General features: G+C 41.7%; 1 protein-coding gene across 1 annotated transcript in view; it reads left to right on the top strand.

Moving 5' to 3' along the window:
- Positions 1–20,145: 20,145 nt before the first annotated feature.
- The window catches only part of LOC306750359 (protein sidekick-2-like), a gene marked incomplete at both ends in the record, with an annotated part of 76,188 nt that continues 71,693 nt past the window's right edge, over positions 20,146–24,640 (top strand). Inside the window, one exon of the mRNA XM_079233773.1 lies at positions 20,146–20,305. Coding sequence (XP_079089899.1) covers positions 20,146–20,305 — 160 coding nt within the window. The remainder of the gene's footprint in view (positions 20,306–24,640) is intronic.

Here is a 24,640-nt window from a genome sequence, read left to right as displayed (position 1 = left end):
AACGGACAAATGAATAAATTAGGAATAAAATGGTCATGTGCCCATTTAATAAATTAAATGTGTTGTTTACCAAAATGTTGGTTTAAAGCGTATTGAGCAGTTAATTAGTATCTCGAGCATCTAGTATCTGAAGTTACGTTTATAGCTTTACATTTATATAGATTTAGAAACATCGGTCTCATTCACATCTGAAAATGTAGTGTGAAAGTTCTGATGGTGAGATAGATAGATAGATAGATAGATAGATAGATAGATAGATAGATAGATAGATAGATAGATAGATAGATAGATAGATAGATAGATAGATAGATAGATACTTTATTCATCCCCAGGGGAAACATTTGTTTGTGGCAGCAGCAAGCAAAGTTACATAGGAGACATACAAATATTAAGTATGAAAAATACTCAATACAATAAAATAGCAGAGCGTATTCAATTTAAGAAAATTAAATAATAAAGAAAGTGCAAAAATGCAAAGTATATACAGTCTATATATGGGAAATTAAGCTGTACAGAGTGGCTAACGTTTTTTTTTGTTGAATGTCACTGTCATGTTTCTTTGGTATCTTCGGACCATGGTTGTCCTCTTCGTGGAAGTTGGGCTCTTACTTTTTTTTTTATCCATATATATATATATATGATTTACTGTATATATTATAAATAGACTCAAGAGTTCAGGAGGATAAGGTCAATTCGAGGAGTAAACTAGCAACCCAGCGTGTCCTGTGAGTGTGAGAGATACACATTTGAGTTGGACTGAATGCACTGCAGAGTCCAGAGGGACGAGGAGGAGAGCAAACAGGAGCAGAGATGGGTACAGTCGGGGACACAGAGCAGTCCATCATACTCTCCGTGTTGTTAGATTTTTCCGCGTAAGACCTCATTCTAAGCTTCTTTTGATGCAGCAACATGACTCCCTCAATCTTTAAAATTTCCATAAACTTGCAATTTCAGAGAGGATAATAAAAAGGTCTAATTCAGTGGATGCAAATAGCACCTTGTGTCCTCAGGCGCCATCATCTCACAAAGAGATTTCAGATTGTACACTCTGTGCAACCAAATTATGTTTTTGTTTGCCTCAAAGTGCAAAACAATCTCGCAGACATCTAATGTGTGCTTTGAAGTACTGTTTGTATGGCAGGATGAGGCCATTTCTACACTTCAGTTTAATCTACCAGATGTGAAAAAAGCAACACTTTCACTCAGTTGATGTTCAGGAATCCAGTTTGTCTCCTGTGCTGACAAACACAGGAAAAGTAGATGACCTTTTTGTAACCAAACATCGGGATATACAAGAAATAAATCCATCCACATGAAATGAGTTGCAGCCTGGGGATGGAAAGGTGTTCACGTGAGCGTTAGGGTATCGTCTCTGCCTTCACATGGGTGGGACCCTGGAACGCTGGTTGTGTTCAGAGCTTTTGTTCAGCCATGAGAGCTGTGATAAGCTTGGGCTTATTGTGATGACCATTGTTCTGGAAATAGAAAACATGCATGTTTGTACCACTCAGACATGCACTGCTACCTCTGGTAGCATATGTTTTACATTATATATGACTCAGTTCAAAACTTTATATATTTACCTTTCTTCCATTAGCAATTATATATGGTTTCTCTTCACACATAAAATATTTCATGAACTTTGAACTTGTGAACATGTGAACGCACTCTGTAGACATCTCTTTCCGCCTTATTGTGCTTCTCATCTCCGCCCTCATTATACAGCAGCAGATAGCTGGGCTCCACAGCCACTGTGGAAGAAAGCAGTCACACTCTCTTCAATACTCACTTTCAAAACAAGGATACCAAGATAGGTTGTGGGTCAGACAAGCTCTATGGAATTTCATGATGCTGCGGTCATTGCTTGCAAGTTGAGATTTACTACACTTACGGTGATATTGCCTGTAGAGACATAATTTTGTTAATACAACATGAGGGTGGTAAAGTAATGCATAATGCTTGGATAATGTATATACTGTCTGGATGACACATAACAACAATGTACACATTGAGTTACCAATGTATTTGTTATACCTGTGCAGTCTAATGAGACCCAACACAGTCCTGCAATAATTAATAATATTTATCTTCGTCAACAGACATTGTTAAGGTTGAAGTTGGTGTTGTGGTTGTTGCACTGAACTGCTGCAGATACAGATGTTCCTGGTATACGTCAGGGAAAACCATAGACTGTATGGCGAAAACATGTGCAGTGTCCCACTACACTATTCCCACAGGCCTCTAGGGGGTGCATACACTCAAACTGTCTTTTCACAATATACACGTAACATTAGATCAAACTAGGTCAAAACAACATGTGTTCACGGATTCAAAACCCAACGTTGCTCCACCACACAACATAAATTACAGTTTTTATAAAAGAGAATCACCAACTGAATATAAAAAAGTAAATGTTTCTATAAATATGGTTTATATTAACCTCATAGATTTCTCACAGGCCACTAGGGAGTCTGAGGTGTGGTTCCTGTCCATTGCTTTAGCCTTTTTTATCAGCATTATATCAACCAACACCGTCCTCAGTTATTCTCATTTGTTCTTGTTGAATTGCCTTGCGGCTCCACTCTATTTTTTTAATCTGCCATCTTTCTAAACTATGCTCATAATTTCTCAATGATCTGTTGATCTGTACTTTCAACTACTACTTTACTTGCATGTGTCATCCACTGTAGACTTTGTTTTATTGTCACATAAACTCAGTCAAATGTATGTCTTGGTTTTCATTGTATGACTTGCTTGATTTATACATAGTCTGCTTTGATTTATGGTTGCTAATGCTACTAAATGTTACCCCATCTATAGAGCATATATCAATGCGCACCGCCCTCGTTAATACACCAATAGATAAACATTTTACTACTTGTTGGTCTCAGAATTGATGCCCACTTCTAAAACAGCTGGCTTTCTAATCATCACATGGCATGTCTAATGTTCTATGTCACAAGAGAGGGTCACACCAGTCTGCCCTGCTGCTCCGCATCCACTCCGTCTACATCTCGGACCACAACATTCCTTTTCACTTGGAAAATTTAAATTAAAAGACATTCAGTCTGCTTCTCAATGTCATGACTGCCTCTCTTCTTCCTAAAATAGAGTTATAATATTATCTATAATATTCTCTTTCACAATGCTGCACTCTCACACATACGCTCACCCTTGTAAAATAGAGGGGGATTATTGTTTTTGAGTTAAATGCATTGAGACCTCTGTTATTGTCAACATGTCTTGGGATCAAAGAGCTATTTACCACTGAAATGTACTTATACTATCACTGAAATACACTTGGAAGCAAACAATACAAATGGCTGGATCTATTCCATAGTCAACTTGGCAGGAATTGTAGAGGTCAATGCGGATTAAATAGCTCAAATGAAAAAGCTTCTCATTTAGTTACAGTCGGTTGAAATATCGTATTTGATGACACAAAGGACCCAGTTGCATTCAAATCCCTCAGCATGTCAAGAACAAAACAAATACTGTGTAGCTAAATATAGTTTACCTGGTGTTCTTGAATCAATACATCTTGTGGTTTCTGTCACATGTTCCTTAGGCATGCTGTACTGGGCCCATCATAGCTTCTAAACCAGGTAAAAAGCATTCATGTTAGATGTAGGTTAGCTGAAGTAAATGCATTGGTAATCAGTAGAACAGCTGAGTAGAAGACGTACGTTGTACCTCCGGCGTTTCCGTTTGTTGGGTGGTAAAGAACGCGACACAGTTCTGTGCCAGGCCGAGGCAAAGGGTACAGAAGGTGTAGCTGCAGTCTCCTGAACACAAGCCACAGCACACGTCCACACACATCTGGCAGCAGATGTCACAGCAGCATTCAGAGCAAGATTGCCAGTCGTCACACACACACGAGCAGCCACCAGCCGGTCGGCATTCCTCCTTACATCGCAGGCAGGAGTTGCGAGGCTTGCACGACTTTAAACCCATGGGTCAGCCTGTTAAAAAAAAAAAAGAAAGAAAAAAAAAAGACACCAGGAGACGAGATATAGGAGGAAATCACTGTCTGGAAAAATGGTAGCCTTTTCAAGTCCAGAATTGGAATTGTGGATGTATAAAAAAAGGAACTCTGTGGAGAGAAATGTGCTGATAATTGCAGCTTGTCAGCTTGTCCTGAACATTGCACAAGTTTCCTCCTAGCTTGAGTTAGGTCCAAAGTTCCTGCAGTATTTGCTGATTATCTCTGCGAACAGTTTGACCAACTTTTTAGATAAAATGCTTGATGTCATACTTTTCCCCCTGAGGCCTGGCAGCCTGCCTTTCAGATTTCCCACATTCACGAGACAAAGAAGGAAGTCAGCCTTAACAACAATTCAAGTAAAAGCTCAACCTCAAATGTCAGTGCCAACAGTTATTCTCTGTTAACACAAACTAAATTGCTCATAACACCAAAGGAGCATGAAATTCAACAAAGACACTCTTTATCAGGCCTACTTGTCATGGGGCCTTCAAGATAGAGATAGTGGTAAGCAAGGATAATGAGTAATGCAGCAAGAGTGAGTAAACACTGATTTAATTACGACGGCAGCACTACCCACCCAAGTTTCTGAGAAAAAATAAAGATACCAAGAGTACACCAGATGTTTGAAGCAATTCTGAGCAGTAAATAGCTTTTGCTTTTTGCTCAAAAACATGTTTTAAGAAGAAAACAAAGCCCACTTACTTTGCACACTGAAGTGTAGTGAGTGAGGAGGTCAAATAAATGTCTATTTTGCCGATGAACGGGCCCACCAGGCCCCCCCACACCCCCATCACAGTTACCAGATAGGCTTAACTCCTGCCAAAACTCTTTGGGTAAACAGTCACACATCATGCTTTCCGTGAGGGGGCCTGAGTTGTTTTTCCAGAACTCTCCTTCTCTGATATTTAACCCTTCTCTTACACCCAAGTGGATATAGCTTGTGGATTAGTGGATCTTCCTATAATTACTGTATAGCTCTTTGATTACATAAACAATTTCCTCCAACATTCCCCTTTTTGAGTAATGAACAATAACTCAACACACCAACCACACACTCTTCTCTTCGTCCGCTCTTCGGGGGCTTCGAGCACTTTGTGCGCGTAGACCCGCCCCTCCGTTGTGCGTTTGCTGGAGGCATGTTTGTGCTTTGTGAGGCCGGGACTACTGACACCTTGTCGCGCCCTATATTGCCCTTGTTATACGTACATACTACACCTTACGTCTGACTATGCGGCGTACATTTCCCTGCTGTCGCTTAGGGCAACATGAATTCAGTGGCAGAATATGCGTTATTTTTTCCCCCGGAATTTAAACCTGACAAGAATGGCAAGCATGATTACACACATGGATATATTCTTTGTTTTTCCCTACTACCGAGCTTTACTATACTTTCCCTGATAAACTACTTCTCCCCTCTTCCCCCTCCGTCCCTTAGGCCAGTCCATGTCTATTGCATTCTCTTGCTAGGGTCAGCGTCCTCCTTTTGGGGGTCTTAGTGTGATTGTGGCAATGTACTTCATGGCCGGGACCTGTAGTCTCCGTAGGTCGACTTAAAGGATGAGTAGATCACGACTCCACTCCTCCACGGCTGGTCTTCTGGGCTCCTAGTGTTGATGCTCCTGATCGCATCTGTGGTCGGCTCAGCTTGGCCTTGATGATCTCCGCTTCCTTCGCACCCTCCGGTGTTGCTCCTGGTGTCCGTTCAGGTCGCCGCTGCGGTCGGGTCGGCTCGGCTGGTCTTGCTGTGGTACCAGTGTTGTTTCCCGTCCTCCTTCACTGCGGTGGCCGTGGTCAGCACCACCATGTAGGGTCCCGGTTCGTCTCATTCCTCCTGTAGGTTTTGAGATAGCGCCCATGACCTGGATGGACCGTCTTCTGCGGCTGCGGACCATTCTCCTCCTAAACTCCTGCTACCTTCTGAAATTGTGCTTAATGCATACACGTTAAGCACCGGACATAGCTCTGTATTTTTGGTTAGTAGCTCCACCCGGGGAACCTTTATGAGGTCCTCTCAGGCCCGGTGCAAGCATACGCCGTCATGCCAGTGTCTCATGCGGTTTTAGACGTGTAATGCGGTTAACTTGCATTCTCCTACTCCTTAGTAACAGCGGCAGAGCACACCTGATATTATAGATGAGTGTGATGTAAGTGTGACCTTCACCCATGATACGACTACATTATTTCGTAAGGCTCCCTTCTCCTTATTGTTTATAACAATAAGATTCTCAAGTATCGTATTTTACACATAGACATTCCTTATTTTCATTGTAAGGCCTAGTACCTTATTATAAATCCACAGTACCACTACCTTTTTGGTCCTATTATAATAAAATCGATCGTTTTTCCAATCCACTGGATGGCATTTAGATCACACGCCTGTGCTGCGATAAACATGCTTTCAATTTCTCTGTTTTCAAACATAGTTGTTCACATCATACAATACATTGAATTGAAGTTGATTTATCAAAGTTAGAATAACTCTTTCATTTTGTGACATTTAATTATAGTAAGTCTTAAACTAAAACACAGATCACTCCAAAACACAATGGCCCTGTGATTAAAGAAAATCTCTTGACTTTAAATTGTTACTTACAGCACATATTGTATTCTCACAGGAGATCCTCATTACAGTTAATCAAGGACATAGAACAGACATCTGTTCACATGGCAGCTCTCCTTGCATTGTATTATTCACCTTCCTCCTCCTCTCCTCTGTCATTCTGTCTCTTTCTCTCTTTCACCCTCTTCTTCTTTTTTAGATACACACACACACACTTCTTTTTGCTCCCCATAACACACATGTCAGCATGCTGACTGTGACAGGTGAACGACAGTGAAGCGGATTTGACCTTGACGACTCTAAGAGTGGATTGACAGTAATAAAAGGTGGTGGTGAGCTATTGTGTTGGCCCTGGGGGCATCTACTAATGAATGTCATGAAACAGCCGGGAGCTTCGGGGACAAGCAGAGGAGGAGGAATGATGGAGGACGGGTGACAGCAGCCCACACACGACCCTCACCTGTGATGAGCTCAGCCAGCACTTCACACAGGGTTCACACTTTAACATACACACATACTCAGACATCTGCATCCCGACACAGATGTTGCACACAAGCGTGCAAGCAGTGTACGGAGGTGTCAAAACACCCAACCACCTACAAACACTCGCCATCTGAAGACGTTCTGTCAAAAGCTTGTGTTTACTGAAGAATAAATCACCAGATATTTTATTACATTATTCATGGGGTAAGTAGACCCCACTGCACCTGAGGGCGACTTACATTTTTTTGCACCTCCCACTCACTCTGACTCTCATACCCGGATCGTGCACTGATATAAACCCCGGTGACAATTCTGCTTAATCCCCAGCTTCCCCTGCTGCAGTGCATCCTGTTAGTGAATTGTTGTGAGTGTGGAAATGAGGCTATTTCAGGGATTTGAGCATCTTATATTCCACACACTGAAAGTACAGGACAGTTTGGGGTTTTTACACTCCATCAGAATGTGTTGGTCGTTTCAACTGATATCAGGGATAATTATAGGTAATGAATTGATAGTGGTGATAAGCGTCAGACCACTAATGGAATGCAGTACTTAACCTCCATAATCCCTTTGTGCCCTTCACTTAGTGGCAGGATAATTCAATTACTGCTACTGATGCCTTCTTTTCTGGCACAAACGCAAACATAGATTGTGTCTAATGGACATTTATGAACTTGTCAACACATTTGGATGCATGGATATACAGTATGTAGTACACAAGAGGCATTTCTTTCTTCATAAAACTATGAAATGATGATAAAAAAACATTTTTTGGTGGAGTTTTTTTTACCACTAGTAGTGCTGTGGAGCAAGGTGGTGTCACAAATAAACAACCTGAAAATGAAAAAAATACTCTATTCATGAATAAATAAACTATTCATACGGGTCTAGCGTCTCACCCGTCTGAGGTAAATTGTTGTATAGACTAGCAACTGTTGTATTGGGTTTTCTTTAAGTGAAATGCTCTTAGTGAATTTGATTTCCTTCTGGTAGACAGTCATGCTATGTATATGTAGGGCTTTTATTGAGAAAGGTAAGAACAGGGGGAGTGGATATGTGCTTCCTTTTCCAAGGTTAAACTAAGTAAAATGTGTGTTCTGTGTGAAATTATAAATGGCAAAAACCACAGTTCAGAAAAATATATTGATGTGCAAAGTAATTGCAAAATAAAAATGCCCACGATATGTAAAGGGCTGAAGTAATTTGACAGCACAAGACATATACATGTGAAAGTAGTCATTCTGATTAAACGTTTGCTTTGTTCTATCACTTCTGCACTCGGCCCAAAAGCGCCAGGCATGATGTCCAAAATGTTCTTCCACAACCTAACGTTGGAGGATGACTCAGGCTAAGCTCACTGTTCACTGTTTAAACAGTGAAAACAGTGGGAGATTTACTGAACCTGTCAGAGAATATATGCCAGTGCTGGGTGATATATGGTGGTGGGCAGGGCACGCTGCGTAACAGGCGACTCGAGCATTTCATCAGGATTGGCAAGACACTCATATTTTACCCCAGTCACCGCCCAAGGGCTCTGCTCCAGCACCCCCATCTCTACATCACTCCTATCAACTAGATGGGAAACAAGATCTAATTGGCAGGTAGCATGTCACATTTAGGGATGACAGAGAAAAGAAAAATATGTTAGCAGGGTGGAGCCTTGATATAGGTGTGATAAAAGAACTTGTGTGAATTTATTTCAGTCATTCCAAAAACTAATACATTTTTGATGGATTAGCACAAAATGTTGTTTGGACATTTATGGTTCCATGCTTCCTTATGATGTCTCTGACTTTTCCTTTGGCACCGGCTAAAGTTACACTTTTGTATCTTTGGGGAAATTGATCATTTTATTGCTGTCTTGACATTTGGTCGAGACATAAATCCCCCACCCCTGAAAGATTAATTGTGATAACTTTGTTAATATCTAAGCGTTTCCACTTGCACCATCATAAGGTCAAAATGTCACATTATCAAATATTTTCAATAAATGAAAAGACAAATTACTTACCTGCTCTCTAGAACACTTACCTGACAGCCCTATCCGCAGGACGATTACTTAGAGGACTTGGTTTGGATTAGCGGAAACACGGTTTGCGTTAAAATAAGGTTTGAAAAAATAAACTTGGTTTAAGTTAAAAGGATTACTTCTTTAATGTTAGAGGACCTTTCTTGTGGGTACAACAAGAATGGTCCTCATGCATGCTTAAGTTAGCTTTTAGCTCCAAGCACCACTATGTCTAAGCACAGCGTCACAAAGCTGCTAGCATGGCTGTAGCCTTGCTTGACGTGTTTCCTAAACCACTGAGCAACATCAGACCAGGTGAGGGTTTAGCGTCTCACGAAAAGCTTCCTTTGGTATGTTGTTGTCATCTGGACATCCAGCATGTTCAGAGATTTGAATGAGCAGCCTTTCCAGAGGGCTGCCTCTTTAACTTTTATGCTAGTACCACTCAAGGACAGACTGGCCATCTGGAGTTGTGAAGGACCTTTGGGCCAGATCACTGGCCAGTGTCAGATATATGAAAAAATGAAGGACCCATTCTTGGCTATTCCCGATTTAGATTGTCCCACTAGGTCTACAGAGCCGCCTGTGTCCAAAGGTCATTCATTTAAACCATCTCTGGAGTCACGTCTTTTCTTTGCTGTACATTGATCTCCTCGTACACCTAGTTAACACAGATTCATGTGGAAGTCAGAGTTTTTAACTGAAATATCACATTGCGACTGTAAAGATTATTATATTTCTAAAGAAAAACCCCTTCTGCAACATGGGACATCCAAGTTTTGGATTTTCTTGAGACTTCTTGTAGTTGTTTGTAAGATAATTTAGCAACTGTTGACCAATGTGTGTATTTCACTTTCATTTTCACACAAATGCTTAATGTTGTTTCTAAGCATGCAATGTGTTAATGTATAATTCATCAGCTCAGCCACCGACTTCTTTCGGCAGTTGGACACCGACTTTAGCATCTCCATCATCACCTGTGAACTATCAGGTGGAGCTGCAACGGAGAGGTTCAATGACAGGCTTTTCATAATGACGGATGTCATCTGTGGCACTTTCATTTACTGTTCGAAGTGATGGACAAATACCGAGAGTGTGCCAAGGGTCCATCTCATCAAGATGTCTTTTTGAAAAAGTGTTTCTGGCGCTTGACAAGCTGGCAGGGTGTTTCTGTCTCTTTCTTGCTCGTGGTAAGGCAACGAGATAGATTATGATTGGTTCCTCAGCAAGTAGTCAAGCTGCAAGATTGACTTGGTAATGTGTGTTGACATGGAAATCCACTGAGCCTACTCGAGCAGCTGGTATTAATTTAGCCCAAAGTAACAACTGTTTGTTAGCTGGTGGCTCAAATCCTCATTCCCTCTCATTAAGCAAAACACTCGTGCCTGAGCTTGTGTGGTAACAAACTAGTCCTCTGCACCAAACTGACTATGCCTCGTCAAGCCTCAACCTTTGCTCATGATTTTGAATACAATAGTAAACATTTCACTGAAGAATTTAATCCTCAGAACATTGAGTGAATTATTTCAAACTGGCTTGTATGGTCCTGTTTAAGATATTTCAGCTCTTCCGTTTTACATTCTGAATGACACAATGGAGAATTATAAAAGAGCAAACCAAAAAGAAAACAACTGAAGTGTTTCTGCTGCATTCAAGTGTCAGCAGGATGAATGATTCTGTGTTGTTTTCTACATCAACAAACAAATTGAAAGACAGACTTGCCACTGCTAGGTTTAACATTCACTGCTATGCGTGTGCAATACAGCAGTTGAGTGTTGTGTTCAGGTACAGGAAGTGTCCTCCTTTTTCGGGACGACATTACACAGTGGAACAAAACCACTAGTTAGGTTTAGGCAAAACGTCATGGTTAGGTTTAAATAAGTATGTGCAGCCAGGTTAAGGTAATGAAACAAACTTGAGGTTTAGGCAACATCTTAAATCTACATCATTAGCTTTCACCATTGCATAGTCAGGTGCTTTAAACCAGTAGATTGCATTTCGTGACTATTTCGCGACCTGTCAAGATTCTGGGCCCGTTTGTGTGGACGATGTACACTGTGGAGCTCGCTTGGCATCCAGCGCTCTCTGTAGCCCATTCATCAAAAGAACCAGTGCTCTTGTAAGTGAGAAGATTTATACACCACGGAAGAGAGGTGGAGAATTAGCCCAGATTTACGAGCACAGGCCGCAATGGCAAGGCGCTGGCAGCTGCTGCTTGACATTTGAAAAAGAGAATGTGAAAGAAAATTGGAGGCGGGAGAAACAGGAAATTGGAACAACAGAGAGGTGGAGAAGGACGTAGAAATGAATGAGACATGAGCAGGTCCAGGATAAAGCTACTTTGTTGGAGGAAAAGTATTCAATCACAGCAGTGTATTGATGTTCTTTTTTCAAAGGTGTCAGCAGATGATGTTTTTTTTGTCTGCCAGGTAAACAATAATGTTAAGCATTAACTTTGACATTGAAACAAAAGCCCTATAACGATATGATAGGGTTAGTAATATAGATCCCACTGAGAATCAGTGGACCTGAAATAACTGGATGACCTTAGCCATAACAATTTGTTCTTTCTGAATGAGTAGACGGAAACAACATCTAAGTTTTAAAGCCCAAGTTCAGCATCTTACCAAGTGTTACAATACTATTGATAACATGGCACCATTCTTAAAGCAGGTACGAGGCTGCATCCGATAATTTGACTCCCAGGGACGGCAGTACTCTACACATCACTGTTGTTGTGGAAGTGAGAGGTCAAGAATACATCAAGAGGGAAATGTTGTGCAGAAAGCAAAATAAAGCACTGTAAAGATTGCTATTGAGTCTGTATTTTAGAAAAAAAATGAAAAAACTGAAAGCCACAAAAGGATCATCAAACAATGCAACATTGGTTATTATTGTGATTTGTAAGTAAGTCTATAACATTTGAACCAAAAGCTATTCTCTCTGCGTATAACTTACACCACATACATACTGTCGGTAGTTCTATATGAAAGCAGCTACGAACAACCTTCATTTTGACTTTGGCGGCTCATGTGGACAACAACGATGGTTGAAAACGAGGCGGTGACTAAAATATGAGGAGGTGCCTCCTTGCTGACGCAACTTGAGTCAATTTGGTGGCAACTTGGGTCTGTTTGTGTGACTTTAAAAGAAGCCAGTCATTTTGCCTTCTAGGGGGGAATAGAGTACAGAACACAAATGCCCTGGACCACAGTGGGATGCTGTCCTTCTCACCTGGGCTTAGAAAGACATGCTGGAATGGCTGGACGATCTGACAGAGGTGACAAAAAGCACAGAGAGGGCTTTTTGGCCAATGCGTATTAGCGGTCACATTCACTCGGTGGGAAGTGCCGTGAGGTGACGCAGAGAACCACAGAGGACAGTGGGTGCTTGGCCTCGCGGCTAATATCCACATCTAAACTAAGTCCAAATCTGACTCACAATGTCGGTGTTCAGGTTCCATTAGTCTGCCGGTGGCCTGCACTCTACCTACTGACTTCCTCATGACTCCTCCACATCCTGTTAGCCGTCTGTGAGCACCAAAACATTGGAGGCTGCTCTCGGTTTGGGACTGTCCCTGCCAACGCTAGTCAGACTCTTCTTGGCTGGATGGGAAAAGCCCCAGGAGGCGGCTAGCTGGCATCTTCACCGTCTGAAAGTTGTTGCAGGCATGGTGGGTTGTTAGGGCTGACAGGGCTGGAGCTGAACAGGCTGAGAGAGGAGGTCTTCATCATGGCAGATCAACTCATTCTGTCTGATGCTCTCTTAAGCTCAGAGAACAAGGCAACAAAGAGCATCCTTTTTGGCCTTTTTGGAGTGTGTGCAATTGCCCATTTGACTTGATATGACCACAAAGGACAGTGTTTGGTCACAAGGCATATAGATTAGTTTATGACTTCTGACAGATCTCTCATACTGAGATCACAGAACTACACGTATTTTCCACCTGAATTTGACAAGGAGCTCCCTGGTCTTGTCAATCTCATCACGTATTTTTCTTTTTGTGATACATTCATATTGTTTTCAATTTAGATTCATGAGATGACATTAAAATACTTTACCTTAAAAAAGGAGTGGAAAGAAATGTTGAGGTTCGGGAGCTCAGTCACTCTGAAGTCATGAGGCAGCCAGTATTGAGCTAGGAAGTTGAATAAGTTAATGAAGACCAGTGAGGGCAGGCCAACAGGTCAGGATCAGACTGCATACATTCTACAGATCACTTTGGTTTTTCTATTGACAGTCTTCATCCTTTTGTGTTTTATAGTCTTACATTAATTATCTGCACTTGATTCTAACCATTACTTGATCTGAGCATAATTACTTGTAATCAGTTGAGGCACACACATTTTAAGTATGAGTTGCCGTGTACAGTGTGAGTATGAAATACAGGAAAGGCAAACATGAAATGATGAAGATAAAACTGTTTCTGATGTGTTTGACTATGATCCCTTGACAGTCGTAAACCCCAAGCTGAAACATAAAGACTTTGCATTTGGGAAAAGATGGTATGCTATTGAGACTGCTGAAGCCTGCAGGCATTCTTCCTGGAGGTTTGGAGGCTGACTGTATGGCCTGATGGAGGCATGTTGCATCAACGGGAGATTATATCCGACTTCCCTCTCTGACTGCCTGAGGGGAAAAACACATGTGAACCTGAAATGCGCTCAGTCTATTCAATCTAAGACTGTTGTCAAAAGACAACCACAGGCCTGTTCAGTGGCTAATGTTTAATGGACTTAAAGAACATGATTGCCTGTTGGCACTGTATCAAATTTATGGAGCAGCCGTATTCAGTGCCAGGATAAAATGTTTGGCTCCGTACCCCTAATGGCAAAAATGACCTCCATCATAAGTGTATGCCTGCCGAAGCTACCGCAGCTGTACAATTTCAAGCACAATGTCTTGACGTCACAAGGACACTAATTATGTTTTTTTGTATAAACACTTCACAAGAGCTCTCTATGATTAGCTCAAGTGGCTTCTCTAATGAAAATGATGTCTTGCTTTGTTAACCTTGTGTGGCTTTAACACTCAGGTGTTAAACTGTGGAAGATGTGAGCTGTATACTGAATTCTTTTTTTTTTACATCAATAATATCAACTCTCATCAGCACCATCAAATCTTGTCGGCTTTGATGCTGTTACATCTGGGATATAGAGAAACTTTATTGTTTCTTTATGGAAATCAATGCATCATTTTATGGCAGATATTAGAAATACTTTCAATAACCTATTAGGATCATCTAATTTCCTACGGCCAATTACATTAGGAAAGAGTAAAGGAGCAGGCCTCATTTATAGAACAGGATCATATTGCTAATGTCTCAATCTCTCTCTATTGGGAATCATTTTTTAATGACACTCTGCAAATGCTCTTGCTAGACATTTGCGAGAATCATCGCTGTCATTACTCAGTCAAACAAATTGTTAGTGCGTCAAAGCAGCATGCTACATTATCTTATTGTTAATGTCTAAATAGTGGTTGATGTCAGTCACTATGAGAGCACATTTCTTGAACTGACACTGTACAGTTGATGCAACTGAACATAATGGCATATGCTCCAGCTTGCCATGCAGTTTGCAAAGGATGAGTCACTCCTTATTTTATCGGCATCTCATTTACACTATGATTGTGTTGACAATAAGAAGGAGAGGGCACAGAGCGATTGGACAGAATACTAATTCTTGTATACACCTTGCCTTGTGCTTTCTAGCCAGCCCAAACTATGCCCGAGCCACATGGGAGCTCTCCAGCTTCACCGCATTTATTTACATTACACCACAGGCCTAACCTGAAAACTACATAAATCACTCTGTCACTGCTAAGCTACATAGGTAATTCAATTGGCTTAAGTTTAGCCAGCTAGTATGCTATAATGCCAACCGTACAGTGAGATAATTCAAACCCATTGATCTGATTACAAGCATTCTGCCCCATAATTCATTGTGTTGGAAACGCAAATAATATATGCAGAGCAAGCAGACAATAGTTTCATCTCTGTGGGATCGGCACAGGTGGGTGAAACATGCTGTTTATGTTTTAAAATTCTGCCCAATGCTAGCTGTGAATGTACCGGTGTTGGTTTTGGAACACATTAGATTTCACAATCTTCCCACTTTGTTAAACTCCAGAGGCTGCTGTCACCCTGCCTCCTGCATTGCTTACAGACAAACTGCAGCAAAGCTGGGCTATAATGAACACCTGGAAAAAAGGCAACAAGTCCACAGAGACCCAGAACATGTTATTAAAGACAAGATATGGATCCCTCACTGTTTAGATATTGGGTTGAATAGGTATGCTGCAACAGCATCTCACACACAGGAGACTTATGGCAGAGAGATGGCTACAGGGAAGAATGTCACATGCTAAAACCAGTGTGAAATCATAAGAGACCTCTAGCTTCTTATCTCTATTCATCCCACCTAATCTTTAGTGTGCCCAGGGTATTTTATAATGCCATGATATACCATGCCGGGGTTTATGGGCTCAAGGATTTAGCAGTAAGATGCGATCAGCCAAAGGCAGAGTGGAGAACTAGTTGGGGAAATTATTTTGCTCTGCATGTAAATAGCTGCTCTAATTACTTTCCAACAGCTAAAGATGAAGATGACCTTTATCAGCTGATCTCAACATTACCAGGGATATTTAGCTTCGCTCGCTTTTGTCATCCAAACTGTCTTGTAGTCTATGAAGTGCTTTTCATATGCAAGGAAAAATGAGGAGTCAGAATTATTGATTACTTGATTTGATTAATCGTGCCAGAATTTTTTTTTCTTTCACTACGTATGTGATGTTAAAAACTACATTTTTGCACTCTTTCCACATCTCTAAATGACCACATGTAATGAAAGTGAGTTATTTATATGCTGCAGAGTGCTGCTGCTGTCACACTATCTGCTGCTCAGATGGAGACAACTAAGTGAGAGAAAGGACAAAACAAAAACACTCTTCCAACCAACAGTGCTTTCTTTTGCAGAATATACTAAACAAGGGCTTGGGGAGGAAGTTGAAACAATAAATTGCCAAATCAGTGCGAGGAAGGTCACAAAGAGTGACACAGGAAGGAGGAACAGTTCCGAACATAAGAGAGGACACAACAATCACTAAACAGATGTCGAATTGGCAACAAGCGCGAGCAGTCTTATGAAAATGGTTTTGAAACAGTCTGATAAAGAGTTGGCCCTGAAGTGGCGGTTTACAGTCATAATGTGAAGTCATAATGTAACTGTTAGAGTCAGCATTAGCCATCAAATGTAATAAGTGTGCACATGTATGTATACCAGTTCATATGGTTATTTCTGCCAATATGTAGTGGACAGAAAGTGCCTGTGGCAAGGCACAAAATCAATCCAAATAATGGTACATCTTTCAGGCAGCGCAGTTTCTCTGATGTCGTGAATGCTCCCTTCACATCTCCAGTTTAAGACGTTCATTTTCCAGCTGCTTCTTGGGGCAGAATTTTGCAGAGGAAGATCAATGCAAAATGACTGGAAAATTGCTAATGTTATTTACATCAAAGTGAGACTCAAGGAGACCAATTATGCCAGTGATTTAAGGCAATATTCCTAAGTGAGTGGTCCCTTGGGTAATAACCGTATATTATTCTGATATTATTATTATTCTGAGAACTACCCAGTCGTGTTTGTTCTTTGAAACACTTTAACTTTGATAACTTGACCACATGTATTTGATGTGCTGTAAATGCTAGAGTTAAATATACGGTACTATTGTTTAAAATCATATATTTTTAAACACAATTTTGTATCTCAGCCGCTATAAGCCAAAAAGAAGCACATCGTTGTGGTGAGACATAGAATGGGATATTACACTCTGAGACTAAGCTATGCATCTAGAAGCAGCCTTTTGGTTGTATTTTTCATGTTTTAATTTGCAGTTGGAGTTTACCACTGTCTCAAGGAAAGATCTATGAGATGATATATTACTGCACAGAAATCAAATTGTCTCTGTGAGATACTATAGATGAGATGTCAAGACAGATGCAGCGACATTGTGCATTGCATGTTCTGTGTGTGTGGGTGTGTATATATATTTGTGTGTGTGTGCCCTTGTTAGGGAACACATTTTTTTTTCTAAGAAAGGTACATCCATATTGAAGAATCAGCAGCAGCAACATGTGTGACAAATGGCAGCAGCAGAGGAACACAGAGAATGAAGAATGAAGCCAAAGCGAGGAGCTGGACTGTTTTCCTGTTTAAAACGAATAGACCATAGTAACTTTACTATTGCTATACCTACAGATGTGAGAGGGAGAGACTGGCATTTCAGCGCCACTTCGTTTGCCTCGGCATTATTGTGGCTGCATGCATAAGTGAGGCACTCTCAAATGAAGCTCATTTCAATCAAGCCATTTCAAATCGGGGGAGCTGATGGAGCGAGAACAGCTTTCGAAAGGCCATGGAGCATTCCCCATCTCCCAGACCAACAGGAGTATTTATTTAGATGTGATGCTACATGAGAGTGCATTATCGTCACATTCCCGCTGACGGTGAACCTGCCAGGCTGTCGGTGAAAAGCAACTAGCTGGTTTGAATACCCAAATGATGCTGATGTTAAATGGTGAAAAACAAGAGTCCGATGACTCAAATAATGATATATGATTGATGCCTCAAAGAAAAGATTGACAAGTTATTAGAGCCATTTAAGTGAATGTCACTTTGCAAAGAGCATCTGTCTTTACAAGTCTTTTTTTTATATCTCAGATTCAGCCTTCAAGACTATCAAGGAAATTACGCTTGATTGAAGATGAATCTTTGAAACACGTTGACTTCTTTTATGCTTTTTATGAGATAATAAGAAAAGGCGATCTGCTAAGAGAGAGAGTTGTGTGGTGTAAAACATTTATCCAAGGCTGTTCAACGTTTCGAAAGATTTACACCTCCTTTTTTTTTGTTCGTCAGCGTCACTGAAACATTGTGGTCTTTGAATGTCTAATCATTTCGTCCATCAAGGACTCCTGCGGTACCTTTTGAAAAAAATGCCATTATTGATATAATTTCTTATCCCTTAACATTTTACTTGTCATTCAGTTTACTTGTAATATGGAGACGGAGCACTTTGATTATACAAATTATAACACATCTCTTCAAGAATTGCTGTCTTTTTGTCAACTAATGGAGCAGTTGTGATGTAGGAAGAGGGTAAATTAGTTTGTTTTTGTCACACTGAAATACACCAAGGTCTTACTTGGCAAGTAAAAGTAGCTATAGTATAACTGTCAGCTACACAATGCCATATTGTTTGACACCAGTCGGTGCCCCCCAGCGTGGTTTGTAGCATCAGCCAGCCTCTGTTTCCTCTGCTGCAGAACAATTCGCGAGACGGAGACGGAGACAGAGCACCTGCCCTGGTGGCTGAGTTCTGTTCCCTGCAGCTTGCTAATGTCAACCTGCCTGATATGCACAGCAGGGTGGGGGCTTCAAGACAGCAGCAATTTTCCACTGCATGCGAATGAGACTAGAGAGCAATCTGCCGGCCTAAGAGCCTCATAATCAGCACATCATTATCAGGGGCTGGGGGGTGGCAGCGGGGTGATGGGAGAGGAAATAAAGGGAGGGAGCAGTGGATGACACCAAACGAGCTCCTGGTAGAAATGAGACTTCAAATGAGACGTGGGGACAAAGGGAAGTTGGTAATTTGTAGAGCAAAGGACCTTGGAACAGATTCACTCTGGGACTATATACACAGTCTGTACATTTTAACCAGGCTCCATGAGAAGCAGCTGCAGGCTTATGGCACAGTAGCTTGGATGTTCCCTGAAAAACTAACAGCACACATAGTATGTTTTTTTAAGGCTAAAATATTTTTGAGAGATGCTATACCTTGCCTGCACCGCATGCATTCTTCAGTGAGCTCAAAAGGAGCGAGGACAACAAAGCTGATATCACAGCCCATATGTGCACTCCTCTGTTTTCAGAAATTGCACACTGGCTCAAACTGACCTTTCATCCTTTGTCTGCTGATAGGAAGCCTTCTGATGGGGCGAGCATTCACGGGCAACAACAGGTGTAAGCTTTTTCCCAATGCTATTTGCCTGTCTAATGGTTTGGCTGTGCTGCTTTTAACCACATCACAGAGCAAGAGCCAACTGAGACCAATGCAGAGCAATCACGCCGTCACAGCTGGTCTGTGACCCGGTTAATGCGTTATCCTTGGCAGTAGAAACAACCCAAAACAGCTATTTGGAAAGATTTAGTTGTCATCAGGTAGTTTTTGAAACCAGGCATTTAGTTTTAATGTGTCAACAATCAATCACAACTGTCCAAATAGATGTTTCCTTCCACTTCCCGCCGCGTGGTGGCAATAGCGTACAGAGCAGTTGTCCTCGCATTGATTGGCTCCTGTGCGCACTGCTAATGTCTTTGCAATGGTCAATTCATTTAAATACATAAAACAATAAAAACAATTTAAAAAAGTCGCAGGTATAGTTAGTGGCCACGCGACACAATGGCACAACAGAGGTAGTTTTTCAGCGCAAGAAAACACATTTTTTAACCTCTCTCGGAAGGTGGAGTCTATTTACACTTTTAAACAGGACACACACACACACACACACCTGGGAGCCACAGTGCAGCGTACTGCTGGTCACTGGGTAATGCTCATGGAGCAGGTGGCTTTTTTGATGCCTTGCTGTAATGGGACGGTATTTATAAAACTATACCCAAATAGCTGATCTTTTTATATTTCAGAAGACTGACATATGACACTGACACATTTAAGCAAAAGCAGTGAACTTACACCATCTCGTTTCATAGTCCTCATTTTTATCCCACTATTCTCACTGTGATGCATTCAGAGGTTTATTCGGAGCAGTAAGAAGATGATGTCAATATTCCGTCTCGCGCACTTGACAGCCGAGCAAATTCAATTGGACTGACTCCGCCTTGCTCATGCGGGACTTGTCCACAGGCTCCTCACACTACCGCGTGTCTGTCTGCACGCCTGGTGCTCTCTGACGGAGCGAGCATCTCCACACACAAGCCCCCCCTCAGTCACTCACCCGCATCACCAGTGAGGAGCCGGGCTTGACTCTTAGGACCAGCCAAGCAGCCAGGAGGACTCTTCCCGGGGAGTGCGCGGCCACCGAGCAACATGTCCCCAGCGTGGACACGGCGGGGAAGGCGCACCGGGGACTCGACGGTGGCGCTGCGGACCACGGTTACAGCTGGACGGACCGGACAGGTCGGACAGGTGTGGGTCTCCTGTTGGATTCTGCTGTCGGCGACTTGTTTCCTCAGCGCTCGGGCTCAAGGTAAGAAGCACAACTCTGAGTGTTAAGTGTTTTGTGGAGCTAGTGAAGCGCACAAGAAAGTATACGTGGTAGAAATGTATAGTGTCAGATAAGGTTAGGCAAAGAAAAACTGGTCCTAAAATACAAAATGATTTGCTTTGACATATTTGGTCACATAGCCAGAACAGTTAGAGAGACCAATGCCTGACACACTCTAAATGAGATTAAATTCGTCAATTGTTAAATTCGTTTCCTCAGACAACAACGTGAATAAACTGCCGTTTTCTGCCTTCACCACATTCCCCATTACCATCATAACCACAGGGCCACTTGCATTCTCCAAAAGCTCACACAATAAAAAAAAAAAACAGTCTGCCTCTGCAGAGCTGGACATTAATATCACAAATGTTGGTCGGTTTAAATGAGCCTCAATATCTTGTGATTTTGAGCAATTTAAAATGCATTCCGTAAATCAATTTAATACAGAATATTCCTCGAAAATGTATTGATTTTAAATCTGATATTTGCATATTCACATTATCAGTTTTACTGTTTTACAACATTTGAAAAATCAAATCTGTAAAACGACCAGTGGCCCTGGTTGAGGAACCTCAACACAAATAATTCCACTGCTTGAAGACCCTCTTACCTCTAGGCCACCTTAATATTGTATCATAGTCAGTAATAACTAGAATGAATATGACCAAGGAACAGTGAGGCAAGGCCCTTATTTGAAGGCTACATTTGCCTAATGTTCATTTTTGCACTCTTACTCTCAGGCCATGTGAAAGTAATAGAGCAGAATGAATAAATCCCAACATGTAGGTTTCCTTCACCTCCAGCACTGTCAGAGATATGAGGATATAGGCGTGAACACGATCTACACTAATCATACAATTACTGTGAAATTGATATGTCTTGTCACTTGCCATCTGTCAGTGGATGACATGTGCTTCTTGACCAGTGGGAAGGTAATGAGATATTCACACTAAATGGTAGATCGTGAGGAAAAGCAGCGAGAGCAAATCCTTCCTTCCTCCATATTTCAGAATTGGAAAAGCAAAACTGCAAGTTGTCACAAGAACTAAAGGTGAGTTGGTGGAGGGGAAAGATTATATTGTGAGCTTACTGGGCTGTGAATTTCATCAGCAGTCTTGTTGGATAATCCCATTAAATAGCATTTAACCTTATACTTAACATTCCAACCACTGGGTCATGGTTTTTATTACAGCGGGTCATGCAGAAGCACAAAAGAAAGATGCATGTTTGACATACAGATCCTTCTGTAATATACTTTAATAGGTCCCAAAGGAGGGGAAAAAGAAGTCTTGTTGTGGAAGTTGACTCATATGAGAGGTGGCTTTTCTATGCACTCCTCCATCTTATAATCACAATGCTCTGTGCACCAAAGTGCTAAAAGCAGCATAATCCTTTGCTTGTTTGTCTTTGAACAGGTCGCATTGCTCTGAAGTGCTCCCAGCCTCATCTTAAGAGAGTCTCAGGCGTCTCTTATTATGCAGGGCACAGTTCCTCTAGCTGTTATTACCATCCCTTTCTCAAGCTAACATGCCGTCTGTGAGGATCTGCTGAGCGCTTCAAGGCTACTTCACAGGGTTTTACCTTTCCTCCCCAAACAGACCTCTTTCTCTTCTTGCAGTTGGTATTCAGGCCCCCTTGAATGTTCCCGGCTGCGCATTAGCATTGGTGAGAGATTCACTCTTCTGTCTGCCTGCTCTTTCAATTGAGAAGGACCTTCTCTATAGCGCACAATCGCTCCTTTAGGTTCTTCAGTGAAGACGCAGTTGCTTTATTTGCAGGGGGTCCTCTCACGAGCCAGAGAGGTCTTGTTCGTTCGAAGTAGGAAGCCGATCTCATCCTCGAGGGGCATCCTGTGTTTGCAAATGACTGGCAGTGCGGCTGTGCCTCTGCATATAGTTAGAGAGGCTGTAGTCATCCCCTGAGCAGGGAGGACCTCTGAGGATGTCATAAATTAGGCGATGTACACGCAGACGAGGCCCCCGGGAACCGGAGGTAGCACGTACTTGTTTTTCAACAGGTTCCTACTGAGGCTCCTGCTGTGTTTAATACTGCTGGCTGCTCCAGTGTACAAGGAGATACCTGATAGAGTCCACAGGGGTACCTTTCTTCTGCCACAAGCTGCTCTCAGCATGCCATTTAAAAACTCATTTTGACCCCTTCATCGAAATAGCAAGTAAATAGATGTGAGGTTTTGTCTTTCTTCGCCTCTTAGCAGTCTCTGTATCTTCTCACCTCAAATCCCCTACTGCTGAAAGTGTGTGTGTGTGTGTGTGTGTGTGTGTGTGTGTGTGTGTGTGTGTGTGTGTGTGTGTCCTGGCGCTTACTGTATGTTCCTGTCTATTGAGCTTTAATCTAGATAGCAGCATTGACATTCTGCCGACCGGCAGCTGCTATAATTTTCTGGACGTACGTTATTATGCAGCTTGACAGCTGTCAGGCATTTTCCAAATCTTTAAATCTTATGATAATCCACAGTGCTTACAAAAAAGCATTTGTTTAAAACACTCTGAATCCGTGTGTGATTAAAACTCCCTGCGCTAATACGGGCACCAGATCATAATTCATCTCCATCAGTGACACACCACTACACACACGCATGCGAACACATCCACTGAAAGATAGAAAAATCAATGTGTACAAGATTACACAACTCCATCAAGAGAAATATAATACAGCTTTAATAGAATCAAATGCATCTCCAAGTTCCAACAAAGGCTGATCCAAAACCCGATCATCTGCGCCCACACACACGTAAAACACTCCATCACAAATAACGGAAAGCTTAATCTGTTTTGCATATAGCTCCACAAAAGTAGACCTACATACTCCCATTGACGCCACATTGGCATCTGATTTTAGATGCGATACTAAATCCTGAGCCATATGTGATGCAATAATTGCGTTGTCCTGAGCGTAAAGCACTTTCATCCTGTCACAAGTCCTGTACGGGGCTGTAACTTCTCAGCCACCATACTGTAATTACCCACAGTGCATATTTATGACATGCATCCCTCTGTTTGGCGAAATACAGTTAATTAAACATGTTTACTTCTCCAGAGAGCTAACAGATGTCTGCTGAAATTTGGACTAAATGCCTGTTTTCATCGTAGCATGGATCATGCCCAGAAAGACCAGCTAGTGGCTTGCACAGCCTCAGGTGAAACGTTGTGGCAGCCTGGCTTCCAAATCAGGCTCCTTGTGTGTCTTCAGCTCCTTCCTCCCGTGTCTGGCCGGTTGGCTGCTTTTCCCTGGCTGCCAAATGCTGTCTACACATGTTTATTCATGTTGTCACAGGATGCTTTATTCACCAAGATGGAACATATCACAGCTGAATAAGAATAAGAGCAAATATGTATATTTGCTTACTGGCAGCAACATTCAAAATGAATGAAAAGAAAGCCTGATTCCTTGTTTTAGAAATAATAATAATATTGCTAATGTTTCATAAAAGAGAGAACATACAAGTGCCTCTAACTTGTTTAAGGGGAACAAATGATCACAATCTGCTTTATTGTTGAAGAACAATAGAGCTGCTGTGCTGTCAACATTTTCTAGCTTCAGGAGGCCTTTAATTGGCTCAGTCGAGCAGCAAAACTGTGTTTATAGTTCATAATGGAAATGTAATCAAATTAACTTGTACCACAGGGTTTTGGCATTCACCCCTTGCCCAGTAATTGCCATTTGCTTAAAGGGTTATGGTAATAGTTATTTGCATGGGGCAAAGAGTCCTATCTCCCACCATGAGTCTGTCATGTTGCCATGTGAGGGTAGCTGGCTGAAATGTGCAGAAGTTGCTGTGCTGGTGTTGAATACTTATCATTAGGATGTGAGTTTGTGTTCAGAATGGTATTGGCTAAATAAGGTACACAATAAACCTGGGTCTTATAAAGATTGACATGTTTTCTTTACCCAGAGACAGCCCTTCTTTGTCCTACTGGGTAAAAAATACAGTTTCTGTTTCTCACATTTAGATTTTCTAATAATAATTGACTTAGGAGGCAAGTCTTTCTTTTGGGGGCAAATTTTAATCACATAGCTGAGAGGGGTTTTGTTTCCATGTCTCCTTGTTTATTGGTGAGAGTAGAGTAGAGAAGCACTACAAAGGGGGAAGAGACAAATTATTCCCTTATTAATTCTCCTGGCTAAAAGTCTAATCAATCTGACACAGGTCCAGAAGGCCCCTCTTCAACTATAAAGAACAAAAAGAAATGTCTCAGAACCGGCCCTGAGCTGGGACAGAAATGGAAAAGAAATAACCTTGGCTAGAGAGGGGGATTTAAAGCGGCACTATTCGTTTAATTTCTCTTATATCATTTT

The sequence above is a fragment of the Taurulus bubalis genome, assembly GCF_910589615.1.
Source record: "Taurulus bubalis genome assembly, chromosome: 17".
NCBI lineage: Eukaryota > Metazoa > Chordata > Actinopteri > Perciformes > Cottidae > Taurulus > Taurulus bubalis.
The sequence above is the reverse complement of the archived record's forward strand: the minus strand, read 5'-3'. Positions and strand labels throughout refer to the sequence as shown.